Below are 19,334 nucleotides of genomic sequence, written 5' to 3'. Positions count from 1 at the left end.
GGAACTGCCAGGCAAAGGGAGGTCAGAGAAGCCCATCTCCATCCTCCCGAGGCCTGAAGGGGGAGTGTTCCTCTTTCAAGATGCTATCGCTCGGGTCCTGGCACCGCTCCTGGCTCCTTTCGCTCAGGGCCCCATATAAGGCCAGGTTTCTACAGCCAGGTGCCGCAGTGGCACAGGGGGTGTGCCACGGGGGCTGCTCAAATCCTCGCCTTTCCCACAGACCTTTTCCCAACCACAACAGTGGCCATTAGGTTTGGCAGCCCCTGACCACACCTGATAAAGGCCGAGCAAACAGGACCCTGTCCCCCTCCCAGCAGGCATGCCTGGCCTTGTCCCCTCTGGCAGCGGCTTTGGCAGCGTGGTGCAGGCTCATTTGTAGCCGGGCCAAGAAATGATGTTTATTCAATTTTGCATAATCTATTTTCCATCGACTCACAATGGATCTGTTTTTCAACCACAGATGACTTAGCACAGAAACAAATCCTCTCAAGCAGGAGGCTCTCCTGGGATCTCTAAGACAGCCCCAGGTCTACGATGATGCCACCACCCTCGTCCATCACAAAGGGTCCTTCAACCTCGGGATGGGCAACTCCAACCCCTCCCAGCCCAGCTACCTCCAAACCTCCCCATCCATCTTTTCCTTTCAAGGATTTGATGCCACTTGAACCAGAGACAAAATTTCCTTCAGTATCTTGAAACCAAAGTTTTTATAGAATCATAGAACTGCTTAGGCTGGAAGAGACCTTAGAGACCCTGCCTGTGGCAGGCAGGATGGATTAGATGGTCTCTAAGGTCTCTTCCAGACACAGGCAAGGACAGCTCTCAACTAGACCAGGTTACTCAAGGCCCCATCCAACCTGGTTTCAGAAAGTTTAAAGCCAGAAGAAACTGAATCACCTGGGCTACCACAGCCCCCCTCACTCAGGTGTAGCCTGGTGCCCCATGCCTGTTCACGTACACCTCCCATGAGGACTTCTGTGGTCTGCGGGGTGTGAAATGCCACCCCCCTTCCCTTCCCTTCCCTTCCCTTCCCTTCCCTTCCCTTCCCTTCCCTTCCCTTCCCTTCCCTTCCCTTCCCTTCCCTTCCCTTCCCTTCCCTTCCCTTCCCTTCCCTTCCCTTCCCTTCCCTTCCCTTCCCTTCCCTTCCCTTCCCTTCCCTTCCCTTGAGAGACTGCTCCAGGAGTTCCTTTACTCCAGGAGACCTTTACAAAACAAGGGTCTTGCTTCTAAGTGGATTTTATCTGCCTTGGCTGTAAGGACATAAAAAGCCCCAGCGATTTTCTCCGAGGCAGTAAAAGGTCCGTTAGTAACCAGCCTGTTTCCCACAAAGATATTACAGGCCCTAATCAAGTCGCTTGTCAATCCTCCAGATAAGCTAAACGGTTTGCACTTTAAAGTCCTCAGTGGAAGGTGTTTGCCCAGCCCCACCATCAGACCTTCGCCTGGCAGGCTTGTTTCCTGCAACACCTGACGGGGCACACTGACTGGGACAGCTCACTGCTCTCCCGAGGTCATCTCCTTTGCTTTGCCATTGCACCACAGAAGGCACCAAGGTGTGCCCTGACCTCTTCCTCCAGAGCCAAAGCACTTCACTCCTCCAGTCAGCAACTACCCCGTGGTTCACCTGCTCCAGCTTGCTCCCATTTGCTTAGGAGCCTCACACAGTTGGGGTCTTGCTGATCTGCCCTTTTTATAGAATCAGTGGAAGGGGCCACAGAGATCATCTAGATCCAACCCCCTGCCATAGGCAGGGCCACCTCACAGGCTGCCCAGACACTCATCCAGCCTGGCCTAAAGCACCTCCAAGGATGAAGTTTCCACCACCTCCATGGGCAACCCCTTCCAGGCTCTCACCACCCTCAAGGGGAAGAACTTCTTCCTAACATCCAGTCTGAATCTCCCCATTTCCAGCTTTGTTCCATTCCTCCCAGTCCTATCACTACCTGACAGCCTAAAAAGTCCCTCCCCAGCTTTCTTGTAGCCCCCCTTAAGATACTGCAAGGCCACAATAAGGTCACCTTGGAGCCTTCTCCTCTTCAGACTGAAGAGCCCAAACTCCCTCAGTCTCTCTTTATAGAAGAGGTGCTCCAGCCCTCTGATCATCCTCGTGGCCCTTCTCATAGAATCATTTTGGATGAAAAAGACCTTTAAGATCATTGTCACCTCTGTGTTATATTGTATGCTGTTACCATTAAGTGCTCAAGCATATTACACACACATCGAACTAACGGCCTTTTAATTATCACTGCCCCCTATTTTCCTTTCAGCTGGGGTCAGGTTACCTGCATTTCAGTTCATCAAATCATGCTCTTCCAGAAAACGAGCACAAAAAAAGACCCAAACCAATTCATCTCTTCTCCTGCAATTCCTCTAGCAAAGGGAATCTGGAAATTAATTTCACAGGACCACAGAATGGCTTAGGTTGGAAGGCACCTCAGAGATCATCAACTCCAACCTTCCCACCGTGCCCAGGGACACTTCTCAACTAGACTCAGCTGCTCAAGGCATCATCCAACCTGGCCTTGAACACCCCCACAGAGAAGGCAGCCACAGCCTCCTTGGGCAAACTACTCCAGAGTCTCACCCCCTTGATCCCGAAGAGCTTCTTCCTCAGCTCCAGTCTGACCCTGCTCTCTCTCAGCTTCAAACCATCCCCCCTTGTCCTGTCTCTAGACACCCTTACGAAAAGTCCCTCCTGTAGAATCCCTTCAGCTATTGGAATGCAGCTCTAAGGTGACCCTGGAGCCTTCTCCAGGCTGCACACCCCCAGCTCCCTCAGCCTATCCTCACAGCAGAGCTGCTCCAGCCCTCGGATCATCTTTTGTGTCCCTCCTCCGGACTCACTGCAACAGCTCTGTGCCCTTCTTATGCTGGAACTGGATGCAGCATTTGAGGTAAGCAAAAGTATTCTGTAAAGAAAAGGCAGTTCTTGTGAGACTCTTGGGCACACGTTACCCAGATCTGTTAGTTTTCAAGTGCTCAGTGCTAGGAGCTGTTGTTTAATATCCTCTTGGTCACTAACGGGTTGGAAATACAAATACATCACCCTGCGCCCTTCCAAATGTATGGACTGAAGTGTTGGTGTGCAAGCCTCACACATGCAATAAAAAGGCTTTTTTGGAGAACACAGTAAAAGGTAATTACCTTTGGCCTCAGATCTGAGCACCTAGGCTTAGGCTCCTAAACACATATTTACTTAAGTAATCTAAATAAACATATTTATGCTGACACCTCAGTGACGAGAGGCACAATTCTCCGAGGTGCTAAATACCAGCTTCAAGATGTGAGCTGCTCAGCTCCTAGACAGACAGCAGCCACCACCAGCACCAAAATGACCCCAGAAGAGATAAATTGAAAAACAAATAAAGAGAAAATATCACATTGCTCCTTAAAAACCTGGCTGGCGACATCTCTTCCAGCAAGGTTTTAGGAAACCAAAGCAAAAGCAAACGGGATGAAAGATATCTGGCTGGACATAGAGTCTCTAACCCTACCCCTTGTACTCCCCCAGTGTCGAGGAAGAAGCTCTTCAGGATGACAGGGGTGAGATTCTGGAGTAGGTCGAGCCACATTGGACCTACATCTTGATGCCTGAATGATCTGTGGGATTAGACAGATAGAAAGACAAACTCTTTTCACAAGGAAGGTGGCAAAACACTGGAATAAGCTCCCCAGAGGCAGCAGATGCTCCATCCCTGGAACTGTTCAGGGACGGGTTGGAGAGGGCTCTGAGCAGCCTGCTCTAGTGGAAAGTAGGTTGAGACTGGATGACCTTTCCAAGTCCTTCCCAACCCAAACCATTCTATGGCTCTGTTTTATGATGCACATCAACCGGCGCCTCGACACACCAGGGAGAGAAACGAGGCCCATCAGTGCTGTCCACAGCCCTGATGGATGCGGTGGCAGGGGCAGGGGCAGCCCTCCTGCAGCCCCACAGGGCACCGTGGGGTGAGCAAGACCCAAGGGCCACCTGACCCAAGCTTGGTGAAAGGATTTTGTGCGGGATGGCAGCGGAGGGCTCCTCCAGCGACCTCCTTTGAACTGTTAATCAAGCACAATCTTGCAGAATAATAGCCTGGTTATTATTGCCTTGTTTGCATAACAAAGAGGCCCAATAAAACTGATTTGACTGTGCTCAGAGGGGGTGTGAAAGATCAGCCTTGAGAAAAAAAGCTGCAGGAATGCAGCAAACTGCTCCAAAGCCTCAACCCAGGAAGAAAGACAATGCAATTTGCCATCAAGAAAAGCCCAATAGACCAATAAATTACCCATGTGCAAAGGGATTAGATCAGGTTTCAGTTGCACTGAAGTGGGGGAAGGACTGAGAGGAGGGAACCGAAGGAGGAAAATAAACCTGCCTCTCTTAAAGAGCTGGAGCTCATATTTTGCAAGGGCGTGCATGGCGAAGTTGGCTCGGAGGGGCCACCTCCCATGCTGGAGCCTAGGTTTTATGTTCTCTTCCACCGGCAAAAGCAGCAGATGCATTAAATCCAGGCAAAGGACGCGGCTGATGGGAGTGTATCTGAGAGCATCCCTCAATCCACGCAGCTCCTTTAAAACCAGCCCTTGTCTTGCTCAAGAGGATGCTGGGGCAAGGCTGTCTTCGGTTCTTTCCAGTCGAAAAAGGGGCAGAGAAGGATTGTTCTCGTTTCCCCCTGCGTCAGTCACTAAAGCACCTGGAGGACCTGCCACCGCCAACTCCCTTTTGTCCTCAGCACCGAGTTCATAGTCCCGCACCTCTATTTTCCAGGCATCAGAGGGACACGGGGCGAGCAGGAGCAGGAGAAGAGCAGAATCCGTGTCCTCAGCAGCTCGAGCAGGAGGCGCTGGATGCTGCCGCAGGAGCCGCTGCCTGCTGCCGTCCCTTAGTCAGCTCCCTTGGCTGGCTCGGGCAGTCAGCCTCCCGCCGCCCCGGCATGCTCAGCGGGCGGCAGCGCTCCCGGCCCCGCCGCCAGCGCCGCTCCCCCAGGCCGAGCAGGCACCGCCGGAGAGGCCACCGAGCGGAGCTGCTAGCCAGGAGCGGCTGGTGATGCTACACTGAGGATTACTGCAAACCCCGGGAAATTCAGAAGGGGTGATGGGCTGAAAGCATGAACCAGCAGCGGCGTTGCAGCCTGGGGTTTGGGCTTCGGCGTCGCCTTGGCCACAACTGTTGAGCTTTCATCCGCTGGGAGGAAGCAGCTCCAGCAGATGGTCCAGAAGAGGCAGGTTTTGCTCCACCTTGAGCTGGCAGATGGAGGACAAGGAGGGAGGTGATCCTCTCTGATTCTCCATCTGCAGAAGGGTGCTAACAAAGCTGGCTCCCCGCCACAGCGTGCCGGGGGCTGGAAGGTGGTGCTGGAGCTGCGCACTTGACTTTTCCAGCCACTTTCACCCACAGCCCTCAAGAGCCCGTGGATCCACTTCACAGGTGGGGATGCAAAGGGCTTCACCCAAGACAAGCCCAACGGGAAGAGAGGTGGATTCACCCTGCCACCCCCTGTATGAAGCATCACCCCCGGCTTCCTCCTGCAGCCAGCACCGCCCATGCTCCCACCCCTCCGGAGCAGCATTACCCGGACAAGGCCACCTCTGCCAGCCACCCCCACCGCCGTGTGTTTCAAGTTTCCAGCAGCCATCACCCTCCCCACGCCAGAGCTGTTTTCCCAGGGTGCCTTTGAAGGCACGGCTGCCACCCACCAGCGCCCGGGGCCCCCCAGGTGTAGCAGCGGGTCCCTCGCCCTCCTCCCCCTCGCCCAGGCCACAGCAGGGCTGGCAGGGAAACGCTTTCTGCTCACAGGTGTGGATTCCCTCTAGGAATAATCATCCCCGCCGTGCTCTTGTGAAATTTCAACCCTTCAAACGCAGAGGTAAATGAGACACGGAACGAGGAGATGGAGGAAAGCCCGGAGCACATAAATCTGGATGAGGCAAATTTTACACAATTAAACGCCTGCCAAAGAGCTGCGGCATCCCCAGCGGAGGCGTGGGGCTGCGCGCAGGGCCTGGGGTGCCAGCTGCCCGCCCGCCACACGGCAGCCCCTCAGCCCACCAGCCACCCAGCCAGGGCTGGAGCTGCACCTCACAACACCGCGGGGCTCTGGGCAACCCCTCGAAGCCACCAGGACGCTCAGAGGGCTGCAGCAGCTCTGCTGTGAGCACAGACTGAAAGAGCTGGGGCTGTGCAGGCTGGAGCAGAGGAGGCTCCCAGGGGACCTTCTTGTGGCCTTCCAGGATCTGAGGGGAGCCTACAACAAAGCTGGGGAGGGACTTTTTAGGCTCTCAGGGAGTGACAGGACTGGGGAGAGTGGAGCAAAGCTGGAGGTGGGGAGATTCAGACTGGGTATGAGGAGGAAGTTCTTCAGCATGAGAGTGGTGAGAGGCTGGAATGGGTTGCCCAGGGAGGTGGTTGAGGGCCCCTGCCTGGAGGTGTTTAAGGCCAGGCTGGCTGAGGCTGTGTGCAGCCTGATCTAGGGCAGGATGTCCCTGCCCATGGAACTAGATGATCCTTGTGGTCCCTTCCAACCCTGACTGACTATGATTCCCGCAGGCTAGGCTCCCACCCAGCACCAGACCTGTTCTCCACTTCTTGTTCCCCATAGATGCCACAAGATCTGTTCCTCCTTCACAGCCCCAGACCTTCAGGGGTTTATTTATCTTTCAGTGTGTCTGATGGACAGCTCACCCTCCCCTCACACCGAGCTTAGGGTTTAATTTTCAGAGAAAAAGCAACTTTCTAACTGAAACCCACTCTCCCATCCCCCTAGCCCTCCACCCTCCCATCTTCAGCCCAGTGATGCTCTCACATCACTGTGGTCTGGCAGAGCCTAGAGGCAGAATCCAGCCCTAGAACGTCCAGCCACATGTCCTTGTCATCTCAGAAAGTGCTGGCTGCAGTGTGTCACACACAGCAAGGAAAAAAGGTAGCTTGTCTGAAAACCAGAATGCCATAGATCACTACTAAGGCTTTGGAGACTAAAGTCAACAGCTGTCCAGGAAGGAGAGGAAACTGAGGGAGGAGAAAATACTTCGGGCTCAAGTGAAGCTTGCTCCCTGCCTGACCCATAAAAACCCTGCACAGGCAGGAACAGCTCTGCTTACTGGGAACTCAAAGGCCAAACTCCCCTGGATGCTCATGCAGCAGAAAGTGGGACTCAACACCCTTCTGGTGCTCCACCCTGAAGGACTTTACTGTTCCTGCATCTGCAGGGACGCCAGCCCCCGGCTGCCCCACACACCACGGCCGGGCCGCTAGACAGAGCAGCTCAGTCTGCGCCTACGAGGGCTGCGTGTGTGTAGGAGCCAGCTTGTTCTCCGCAGTAAGAGCCCGATGACTTCATCAAGGGGATGGCATCTGGCTTTGCAGTTGGCCATAATTCAATTCTCCCCCTTGCTGCAGGAATTTCAGCTGGTGAAGCAGTGATTTACTCAGCCGGGCTGCACTTGAGTGCAAAGCAATCTTGAGGCTACAATCGAACGCCCTGTTATTTTGAGAGCTCACGGACAAGGGAATAAATATCCTCTTCTTCTCATGCCAGCAGTTACCAAGTGCAGGGTACAAAGCTTTTTAAAGGCATTTATGGGCTCTCCTCTTACAAGTGCACTCTGAGTGCTGTGCTCAAGGCCCTGCCTGCACAGCTCACTCCTGATCTGCAGCATCAAGACAGGATTTGCCAGAGCAGTCAGGGGGCCACCACAGCTGCATCTCAGAGCCTCTTCCATCCTCCTTAAAATCCCACCTCTGGCTTGCAGCAGCCTTCAGCTCACCTTGGCCTCCTCCAAACCACTTGGGACTCAAATGCTTTTAGTCCTGGGTTTCTGCACTCTCTCTTATTCCCAGTTTGCTGTCTGCTCCAACGGGAAAAGCATATGGAACAGAATCAGGATCACCCATACAGACCAAACCTGCATCTCTGACTTTCACAGAATCATGGAGCACCAGGCTAAAAGGATATCAATGATCATTTGGTCCACCCTTTCCCGGGTAAAGCACAGCCCTTCTGAAGTAAGCCCTTCCTTGCTGTTCCATTAGCAGTCATCCCTTGAGAGCTGTAGGGCTCAGCTGTGGGTTCTCCTGAAAGACTGATGGATGGGCTGAGGAGCGGCTTGCCCGGGCCATGTACTGCTCTGCCAAAGCCTAGGGTTCCTTTATGGGATGCACCCACCAGGGAGCCAGAGGAGAGACCACAAAACTTGTTGTCACTGGGGCCCAAGCCCCTGCTCTCTAGGGACAGCAGGCTGGTGCAGAGACTGAGCAGAGCCCTCAGGTTAGGAAGTTTTTATGGCTGCCCAGCCCTGAGAGCACTTTCATGTGCACAGCTGTTCAGGCCACAAAGAAGGAAACCTCAGCTGTGGCCACAATTACCCCAAAGTCACTATTAGTACCCCCCTGTTCCCAGTAACCAAGGGAAAGGAATTTTGGGATTTTCTGTGGAAAAAAGCAACACATCCACCCCATCCACATTAAATCAAGGTGCTGTCTACAATGCCTTGCTGGCAACACAGAAATAAGCATGAGATGGCTCCAAACAAGCAACAGAACAGGGAAGGCAGACTATTTCCAGGATTACACCTGAATCTCCCCCTTCTTCTCTGTCCTGACAGCATCCCACACAGGCACGCTCCTTCCCTGCTGCCACCTTCCCCAGCCCCCAGCCCTGCTCCTCGTTCCCGGCGCTGGGGAGGTGTTGTTTTAACAGCCTCTAAGCCCCCCTTCTCAATTTCAGCTTATTGCTGCAATCATATCCCTCCCTGCCGCTGAGACAAAAGCCATTTATCAACCGATCCCATACACCTCCAGAAGGGAAGGATCCTTTTCTGGAATCAACTGCACTGCCCAGATGTTGGGACCAAGGGCAGAAAAATCCCAGTTTCTCTTGAAACGGCAAAGCCAAAGCACAGTGGAGCACAAGGGAGGGAGCGAAGCTTGACATCTGGAGCAAAACACCCATGGCCAGATTTTGAAAGTACAAAAGAGTACAAAAGGCTCTGCAAGAAAACTGAGCACAGCCTGTACTGGGAGGCACAAGGGGGTGCTGGCCAAGCACCCCAGGAAACCAGGGTCCTAGCCAGGAGACAGAACCCATGAGCATCCAACACTGGGACTTGGCACAAGCTTTGAGCAAGACTTCTGCTGGGGACACTCTCAGCAGAGGCCTGCTCCGCTCAAACCTCCTTCCCCAGCTGCCCCAAGCTCAGTGGTCACCCTGACCCACACAGAGGACACCCACTCCAGTGCTCCCAGCCCAAGAGCGGGGGCTGCCCAGGAGGCGGCAGGGTGAAGCCATCGGTGCGACAGCAGCACAAGCAGGAATCCAGCCCGGAGTGTGCGCGTAGGGGGGGGAGTTTAAGCAAATAAATAAATAGGGCAGGACTCGGCGAGGCACTGATCTGACACGCCGAGCACCCACCTGGGCAGCCTCCAGCAGCTCCGCGCACTCAGGGCGCTCAGGAGGGGTGCGAAGCTTCCCCAGGAAGGGAACCTGCTGGGAACCCACAAATTCCCAGCAAGCTCAGGAGAAAAAAAAAAAAAACAACGGGGTGAGGGGGGCAGAGGATATAGCAGGGAATAAATCCTCTCCCTTTTTTCCTACCTTCCCACCCCAAAAAGCTTTTGCCGAAAGCCCCCGGCGCGCTCCCAGCCCCTGCACATGGGGAGCACCGTCTCCGCCTGCACCCCGCTCCCGCGGGCTCCGGATTGCCTCGTTCTGCCAGTTCTTTGCACCTTATTTGACTGCTGAAGGGAGAATCAAACAAAGCAGCCAGCCAGATCTCCTATCAAGTTCTTTCTTGCACCGTAAATCTCACGGCCTCGACGCTTTGCAACTCAAAACGCTCCGAAAAGGGCGTTAAGCAACACATAAGGGAGCAGCCCCAGAGTTCCCAGGAAAAAAAAACCCCAAAACATATATAAGGAAAAAAAAAAAAGGCGGCTTCAGCCTCCAGCCTGTTGGGAAGTCCCCTGGGAAAAATGGGGTCCGGAGAGACACCTCAAGTGCTAAGGGTAGTGCTGAAAAGGCTTCGCTTTCCTTCAGCAGGGCAAAGAAGGGGGGGGAAAGGAAGGGCATAAAGCAGTTATTTATTTATTTGCTGCATGTGTGTGCAAGACTGCTTCACCTACGGTTATGCAGAAGAAAGGCAGAGGCAATGAAAAAAAAAATACATTAAAAAAGAAGAGGAAAAAAAAAAAAGAAAAAAAGAAAAAAAGAAAAAAAGCTTTGCTAAACTAAAAAAAGATAACCGGGGAGGGAGGTTTATGTGTTAGAGCTTTTCATTCTCCTGCTTGCTCTCTTCTTTCTCCCCACTTTGCAAATGAAAAAAGAGAGAGAGAGAGAAAAAAAAAAAAGAGGTAAAGAAACTGGAGAGTTTTGGAAGGAACAAATCCGCCTCTGTGGACTGGGTTTCCCCTCCCCCAACAAAAACAAGCACTCAGGGCTTGAAGGAATTTGCAGGCAGAGATCTGCCAAAAACATTGTGAAAAACTATGGGGGATTCATTGGAAACAGATGGCGTTTTCAGCTGTAATTCTGAAATTCTCTCCTTTTCTGACACAATACAAACAAACTGGGGATGGGGAGGGGGGAAGCCGAGCCCAGCTATAGGTGCGAGCGGCCGGGGGTGCGCGGGGAAAGGCTCGCCCGGGGGAGCCGATGCTTTGCCGGACCATTTGGTTGCCATCCCGCCCTCGGATAGCACAACAGCTCCCAGGGCCTGGCCGAGCAAAGTTTTCCAGCGAAATAATGGCGCTGATCCCCCCCAAAACCCCTCGCCCGAGGCCGGGGAAGGTGCAGCGGGGAGCAGTTAGGGGCCCGTTCCGTGCCGCCCGCGCATCCTCCGCCGCGCCGCCCGCCCCAGGTGAGCCCCGGAGCCACGCTCCCCGCTCCCTGCCGGCGTGAGGGCCCCCCCCGGACACTCGATCTTCCCAAATCACAAAGCAACGACCCCCTTCACTCTCTCCGCAACCGCTCTCTGGCTTTTTCTCTTACCGAGGGGCTCAGAACAGCGACACCACTCCCCCCACCACCACCCCGTGCACTCAAGGGCAGAAAGGTGGCATCTGGGGTGTTCATGTGCGGGTCCCTGCCCGTCCACCCCCCCACACGCTTCCTTTCAAGGCACAGCCGGGAACGGGAGGACAACGCAACCTGCCTGACGCTGTCAGAAACAACCTTTGCCGGGGCTTGCTTTGATTTCAACCATCTCCTTCCTTGTGGGATGAGGCAGCGGGGAGACAAAGAAGATGAGGTCAAGGAAAAACACCCACCGTAACTGCTTAAGGAAAAGGGGATGGGAAGAGGGGAGGGGGGGGCGCACACCCCCCACAACTCAGCCCCACTTGCGTATTTTAAACATGTGGCAAACTGCTGCAAAGAGAGGGAGAAAGAAAGAGGCCCTGAGACAGGGGGAACGGAGGCGGCTACCCAAGGGCTGCGAGAAATACAAGGAAAAATGCTTCGAAATAAAGAGGCTGTTCCTTACCTGAAGGGAAGATGCAGAGAAAGACAGGGAGGATTTGGAAAAGTCCCAGGGCTGTGGATCCTGCCCCTCTCCCCATACCCATCCATCCAGCTCGAGCTTTAACCACTATCCTCTCCCTGGAAGAAGAGTTAAAAAAAAAAAAAAGGAAAAAAAAAAAAAAGGAAAAAAAAAATAAAAGCGAACAAAAAAAAAAAAAAACCAAACCAACCAACGAAACCAAAACACGAACAACACAACAACCAGAAAAACAAACACACAAACAAAAGGGGAAAAAACAAATGAATCGAAAGAAATAATTGGAAGGAAGGAAAAAAAAAAAAAAAGAGAAAACAACAACAAACCCCAAAACCAAAATTAAAAGCCCCACATGGCTGCGCGGAGCGATGCAGGGACGGGCGGCCCCAGCTCCGCGCTCCAGTGGCCCCCGCACTGCAAGATTACACAGAGTTTTTTCTCCTTCTTCTCCTCCTCCTCTCCTTCCCCTCCCATTACAAAACAGCCCGAACCATCAATCATCCCGGCCGCCTTCCAATGCCGGCATCCTCTGCCTGCGCCTCCTCCCCTCCGCCCGCCTCCCCGGCCATGCTGCTTTGGCGGCGGGGAAGGGGCGGGGAGCGGCCGCCGAGCGCCGCGGCCATGGCGGGCAGCAAGCTGGGAAGAGCTTCGGAGACCCGGGCGAGGGGGCTAGTGATGGGGATCGAACTACCAAATCCTCCCGTGCTTTGCGGGCAGGCGGTGTGGGCTGCGGGAAGGGCTGTTGGGATTTTGCGCCGTCTCTCCCGGTCGTGGATGGCAGCTTCATCGCAATTTGGGCGAGGGGGCTTCGTCTCACCCTTTTGGGGGTCTGTAGACGCGGCGTGCTCTCCCTGCTTCTCTCCCAGGGGTCTAACGATAGTGCTTTGGATTTCCTCGCAATGAAGCCGTGTGGAGCAAAGAGGCCATTGCATAGCAGAGGGGGGAAACTGAGGCAGGAGATGCTAGGCCACTCCCGCAGAGCAGGGATCAAGAGCTATGCTGTGGCTGCCAGCCGACTGGGAGATACAGTCCTCCCTGTACAAAGAGCTCCGCCATGCCACCTGAGCCCTGGCTGCTTGGTAGGTGTGAGCATTTCACAACCTTTCCAGGTCATTCACCTGCACAGGCACTGGCAGCGGTGAAATAAGCCCTGGTGACTCAGAAACAACAAACATCATACATCGTTAGATTGACACTTCTCAGACAGGGAACAACTGCCAAGGCTCCTCAGATCCAGCTGCCAGCCTACTGAGGACTGATGGAGAGGATTAAGGTGTACCTGTTGTCTCTCAGGACCTCCACAACTGCCTAGTCTGTACCACCAGCCCACGTATAGACCTGGATGTTCCGCTTCCCTGAGACAAGGTCTCACCAGTTGTGTTGGTACAACTGCCCTGGCATCACACTTTGTAGGCATCCCTTAGAGACCCTTTGGGCAGCCCACGGGGCAGTCCTGGGAGCACTCTCTGTGCTCACTGACCATGTAGATAATAAAGCAGCAGCTTGGAACAAACAAGGCCTGCTGAGCTTCAGGATTCCACTCTCCTCTACTTCCTGCAATGCTACAGCACAGTCTCAAGTTGTGCCGGGAAAAGTATAGGCTGGATGTTAGGAGGAAGTTCTTTACAGAGAAAGTGATTGGCATTGGAATGGGCTGCCCAGGGAGGTGGTGGAGTCACTGTCCCTGGAGGTGTTGAAGCAAAGCCTGGATGAGGCACTCAGTGCCATGGTCTGGTTGACTGGATAGGGCTGGGTGCTAGGTTGGACTGGATGAGCTTGGAGGTCTCTTCCAACCTGCTTGATTCTATGATTCTATGGTATGGGCAGGTTGGACCTGCAGCCCCATCATGGATCTGCTCCACTCAAAAAAGGGTTAGGCCAGGAGGGAGGCATCCCCTTAGCAAATTTCTCATGAAGGATGTTTTAGCCACAGTAAACTAAGACCAGTTCTGAAGGAGAGTGCCCACGGGCATAATATGCTTAATTAATATGCTCTAACTTCCCTGGTTTAGAGCATCAGCCCTCCTCTGTCTGAGTGCCCCTTTGCCATCCTAATGATTCATCTCCTTTCACCTGAGGATCTTGTACAAAGAATAAAAGGTTGCTGGTCGTTTTACACAATCCATCTCCCAGTTCTGTAAGGGCTGCAGCAGGTCTTTCTGCCTGCAGCTTGGTATAGGCCTCCCTGACTTGGCTTCTAGTTGCCCTTGGAAATCCCCTTCTGATCCACCTCACCGTCACCTGTAGGGGTACTTTCTGAAGTGATGATAGCTTGAGGCTTCCAAGAGTCATCTGCCTGTCATCTCCTCTGTTGCAGACTGAATCTGTGATTCAGCTACAACAAATCTCCCATGGAAGGTGAAGTGAGGAAGAGGGGATGGGAGTAAATATCCACAAAGGGATCTAACACCACTTATCTACTTCTCCTTGGAGAATCTGAGCCCCCTTGCCTTCAAATGAAGGAGGAGCTTCACTGAGGCTTTATCCAGGCTGCAACTGGAATTCAAATGCTGTAACTTCTCCATCTGGGACCCAGATGGGATCCAAAAATCCTGAGGCCTTGCTTGCTTGACCAGAGATCTGTCTTGGTCCTGATCTTCTTGCAGCTGCACTCTAAGTGCTGTCCACTAAAGGCAGAAGGAGCTCTGTGTGCAGAAGAGCTGCCAGAGCGGGCTGAAGATGAAAGCTGGCAGGCCGGATCCAGACCTGTAGCTAAGGCAGTGTGGGAGGGACGCCTACTCGAAGCACCTCTTTGTGGGGGATGTCAAACAGGGGCAAATATGTCCAACCCCTGCCAGCTGCTATTACCACCCAAGAAGAAATGCCTGCTGATGGGATGTGTAGGCAGCTGGAGCTGCAAGGGGCCTGGGGAAGCTGGAAGGAGCCTAGGGAGGTGGGGGTGGGGTGGGGAATGGTCCATGAGCTAGGGGGAGCCCAGGCAGGGGACACAGATCCAGGAGATGGGATCTCAGACCCCAAATCCCTTCTTCTTGCTTGCACTGTGTACTCCTACAATGCAACTTTTGCTTCTGTTTCGATCTGAAAAGCGCCACTTCTGCTGTTGTTCTGGCTGATGACACAGAGCATGATCTATTTATCTTTATCTCAACCCCCCTCCCACCTGCATTAGGAACTTCTAAAATCCAGCTGCTGAATAGCTGCAGCGAGGCTGCTTTGGTGCTTTTGACCTGAAGTACCACTTTGGTGTTGCCGTTTTGTGGCAAACCGACACAGAGGGACAATAGGGCTGGAACCCACTTTTGAAGCACTGTCTTTAAATGTTGAAGCTTCTGCCTTTGGTGTAGGGAAAACTACGCTGCCATAAAGCAAGAGCCTGATGCCCCTGGCTCCAGCCTGGACGAATTTCTCCTTGCTTTTGCTCAGTTGCATCATGCATTGCAAATGGGATTGCTGTTCTTGGCACCCATCAAAGCAGCGGATTTCGCTGGAGAAAACAACAGATGTGTCCAAACCGTAACTGCAGAGCAGGAAAAGGCCCCAAATAAGGTGCGAGTCTGAAATCCTGCTTCTCCTTCCACGTTTTTCAGGGAACCTTCACCTTTTCTGATTAGCCGAATCAAAGACTTAGAAGTGGCGGCGTGAATGGCAGCCTGTGTGCAATCAGGATCTCCGCCTAGCTTGACGGGGCTGCCTAGGCTTGGAAACGCAGAGTGACCATGTTTTTTCCCAGCTTCTTTTCCTTCCCCAAGTCCAGCTGGGGCTCCCCGTTTCGGCAGCGCCGGGCCCGCCGCTCTTTGCAAACAGCGTGCGGGCAACCACCCACCGCTAAAATGCAAACAAGCCCCGGGGCACAGCAGAACCGCGGCTGCAGCGCCTGCGGTCCGCGGCACCTCCGCGCTCACACAGGCGGTGATGCTTGCGCGCTGCCCTTACGCAGGGATGACAGGCAAATCACAGCCGGGGTCAGCCGACAAGCCTCCGCTGAGCTGTCTGCAGGATAAGCGGGAAGATTCCCAGTTCCCAGGGGAAGCTCAGCTGGGATCGCTCATCTGAACTTTTTTTCTCTGCCCTGTGTCACACCATGCGTGGCTGTGGGCTTCAGCGGGGCTGGATGAACGTGTCTGATTTGAATCCTAAGGTTTACAGAGGATCCCTCCCCGTGCAGCCTTCCTAATGGAATTATTCACTACCTGTAATTATATGGTGTAAATAGTAAACATGGGTATCTGTGAGGACTGTAACTAGCAGTTAGAGGAATAGATGTCAGGGCTGCTGCTCTGCTCCTGACTCTTTCATGAACTTTCTGTGTGGCCACTCTTCACGCAGCTATCTCCACACAGCTTCAGCAGGAGCCTTCGCCTGCTCCGCCCTGGGACAAGGTGTTCAGTGAACGCTGCCTGTGGTCTGGCTGGGAAAAGATGGGACCACTCGTGAAGAAAGCTAATCCTGACACGTTCTGCAGTGGTAGGGGTTGGGGTGAGCAGTGAAAACCAAAATGCTCACTAAAGGTGGAAGAAATTAAGTTTGTGGTGGAAACCCCCCAAAACTGTGTTCTGGAGAGGTTGGACAACTGATCCCAAAATGTTTGTGGAAGTAAACCCAAACACCTGTGCTCTGAACAAGTCCCTCACTAAAAAAGAAAAACTCTGAACAAGAAGCAACAAAAAAACCAACCCACCCAACCCCCTATTCATCTTTCTGCAGTAACAGCCACACCTCTGATGTTTGCAGTTCTGAAAACTGCTGCAGTTCACTTTAAAAAACCTCCTTTTAGGCATAGTTCAGTTTTTTACCATTTTACAGTTTCCCTGGCTGACAGCACAAGCAGATGCTCTCTCCCTGAGCTGTGCACCTTGAAGATGCCAAACATACACCTAAACCCCCCTTCCTTCCTAAGCTGTTGCCTTGCAGTACAACCCTGGTAGAGCAGCTGACTGGAAAGGTGTCCCCTAAGGTCTTGCTGGTGCCCTGCTCTGAACTCTCACAGCAATGGGACAGACAGAGGTGGTGGCATGGAGCTGGGCTTTGGAAACTGACTCATTTCTGCATAGCAAAGAGCAGAGAAGAATTTGCTGGTGTAGCTAATCTATTTCCCCACAGCTGCCCCTGTGAACATCAGACAGACCAGTCTGGCTAACAGGAGGCCAGTGGAACAAAATACAGCTTTGTCACACCAGTACATAAAACAATGCTTCGTTGACTTGCGTCTTTGCATCTGCATATTAACTCAGTTGCTGAGTATATCCCTGCTGTGGGGCTTTCTCTTCAAAATGCCTGCTCCAAGCTCACAGCCATAAAAGTCCCCTCTTAATGCTCACAACCAGCCAGGCTGGACCGGGCAAAGATGGGCTGGTGGAAAGCTTCCAGTCTCACCCATGACAGAAAGCAAAACAAGCAGGGATATTTTCAGGCAAGTAAGAGTTCATCACGTCAACTTTTTTTTTGACTGGTGGCATTCATTCCTGTCTCTCCCTTCCCCTTGCTAGCAAAGCCCAGTGGGGTGAGGCCTGACTCCTACACATGGGAGCCTGTAACCATCCCTTGTTCGGCAGTGTTTGGAGGGCTGGCTGGAATTCACCATCTGTATATTTAGTTCTCTGCAGGGAGCTGGTCTTCCTGGCCCAGTCTCCTCGCTGGGGTAAATATCAAGCACTATCTCTTTAGTGTATCTTCTTCACATCTGGGCTCCCCTCTAAAAAGAAACGAACATGCAGTGTGCTGGGAGGTTCCCAAGAGCAAGTTCAAATGGCCATATGTCGGCTCAGCAGAAAAGACGGGTTAAGTCTGAACTGCCAAAAAATGAACAGCACAGAACTGCAGAGAGCTTGGGAGTTTATCAGCAGAGACAGAAACCACTCTGTGCAATGGGACAGGCTTTCTCTCCTGCTTTTAAAAGCTACGGATATCTAAAAGAAAATGCTAACACAGCTCCCTAATCTCCCCTCTCTGTAACCCACAGGTTAGCTAAGGACATCTCCTGGATCTCATCTGAAGTATTTGCAGATCTGCATCTTCATCCCTTTGAGAATGGGGTGTTTGAAACACCCTATGGAAAAAAAAAACCTGTGAAACCAAACCACCTTTCCCAGGTCCTCTTCTGCCAATTCCTGACAGTAGTGGCCAGAAGTATAACTCACTGCAGGACACCTTTCCTGGCGTCTCATTGGTGAAACACTAAGTGACAATGTCATCAGCTGATTTAAAAGCTTTTCCTGAACATCTGTGAGATTCTTTATCATGGGGGAAAAAAAAGAACAGCTAAAACCCCAAACGCCTTTAATCCAGCATCTCCTATAGGTATTTCAGTAAATGAAACCAGGTGTTTCTGTGGAGTTGTCTTGAGTGTACCCCACTCAGGGGTGGATTTGGAGCTGGGGCTAGAGCTGGGAGTTGAAGCTAGGGCAGAGCTGGGGCTGGGCTAGGGTTGCTGGGCTGAGGCTGGGGCCGGGCTGGGCCCCACTGGGTGGTGCTGTTATCCCTGCACCGTCTGCGAAAGTATCCAGTTTATAACACAAATGCAATCGAACGCCGCCTTTAACCACATGACATAACAGCAGCTTGCGAGCTCCCATTAAAATCTCAATTTGGGGAAATTGATTCTACCTCTGAGCAATTGCGATGCAATTACTCCAACAGGCAGCAATCAAGAATCACATCAAAACAACACCAAACTTTCATCTCCTGCCTTGCAACCACACCACACCACAAAGCACCTGTCTTGCAGACACAGCCCGGCTTCCTCAAACGTATGGAACGTTTAGGGAGGGCACCATGCAGGTCCCAAGAGTGGAAGCAAGGCTCGACAGGGGCTACTCTGGCTGGTGCCTCTGCAATGTCCTCACCTGGGGGCTCTATGGCCCCCCCTCCCCGACTTCTGTCTGAGGTTGAGGGCTATGCACTGCAGCAAAGTCTTCCCCCAGCCAGCCACTCTCCAGCGACCCATCCTCTCCCTGCGCACAGATGTGGCTGTCCCTGCCAATGTCCCACATCTGTCCAGCTGTCATCCCCCCCCTTCCCTCCCTCGGAGCTTGCCAAGACCCCGGCGCTCCGCAACCCAGCGGGAGGAATGGGGAAGCTTTGTGTCTGCGGACGGTAAAGCGTGATCAGCCCCGGGATATGCCACCCAAGGGCAAGGGGTAAATAACCGGGGAGGATACTGCCAGCTCTCATCCCTGGTCTGCTAGGAATTACTAAGGCTGCCGTGGCCCAGCAGGGCGCATGTGGAGTGGCAGCCACCCGGAGGGAGGGCAGACGAACACCCGCATGCCCGCCAGCCTAGTGTCAAGCCGGGCGGAGGGAGGCAGCGAGCTGGGCAGAGGAAATGGGAAGGGATGATCGAGGTTCCTTATCGGAAGGGCTCGGGTGGGAGGGAGGGAGGAGGCAGCCGGGGTCCGATAGCGACAGCCTCAACAGGTCCCGCGCAGGGAGCCGGGGGGGGACGGACCTCCGCGCAGCTCCCCCGCTCCCGCTTACCTTAACGGCCGCATCAGCCTCTCCAGCCCGCCGCGGGGGTCGGTGCGGGGAGCGGCAGCAGCTTGCTTGGGTTTTGGGGTTTGTTTCCTTTCTTTTCTTTTTCTTTTTTTTTTTTCCCCCCAAGTGGGGTTAAATAAAACAAAGATAAACCCAAATCAAATAAATCCAAACCAAATCAAACGAAATAAAATAAAACTAAATGAAATAAAATAAACCGGTGGGAAAAAAAAACCACCCAAAAAACAAACCACCAAAGACAGGAGAGGCCGGGGCGGGGGGGAGGGGGAGGGGAAGGGAAGGCTGACCGCAAGGGCGCAGGCAGCCCCCCCCCTGCCCTGCGCTGGGCAGCCCCGGCGGGGTGCAGCGCGGCCTCGCTCAGCGGGACGCGGGGAGCCGCATCACCCTCCCCGGAGCATGTGAGAGGCAGC

The 19,334-nt window shown here is 53.3% G+C and overlaps 1 protein-coding gene across 1 annotated transcript in view; it reads right to left on the bottom strand.

The window, feature by feature from the left end:
* RGMA (repulsive guidance molecule BMP co-receptor a) overlaps positions 1–19,070 on the bottom strand; it is a 29,747-nt gene extending 10,677 nt beyond the window's left edge. Inside the window, exons 1-2 of the mRNA XM_064158041.1 lie at positions 18,907–19,070; positions 11,458–11,573 (exon numbers count right to left, since the gene is read on the bottom strand). Coding sequence (XP_064014111.1) covers positions 11,458–11,573; positions 18,907–18,920 — 130 coding nt within the window. The 5' untranslated portion in view covers positions 18,921–19,070. The remainder of the gene's footprint in view (positions 1–11,457; positions 11,574–18,906) is intronic.
* Between the last annotated feature and the right edge of the window lie 264 nt (positions 19,071–19,334).

Source organism: Pogoniulus pusillus, chromosome 17, assembly GCF_015220805.1.
Source record: "Pogoniulus pusillus isolate bPogPus1 chromosome 17, bPogPus1.pri, whole genome shotgun sequence".
NCBI classification, from domain to species: domain Eukaryota; kingdom Metazoa; phylum Chordata; class Aves; order Piciformes; family Lybiidae; genus Pogoniulus; species Pogoniulus pusillus.
This window is presented reverse-complemented; position numbering and strand designations above follow the sequence as displayed.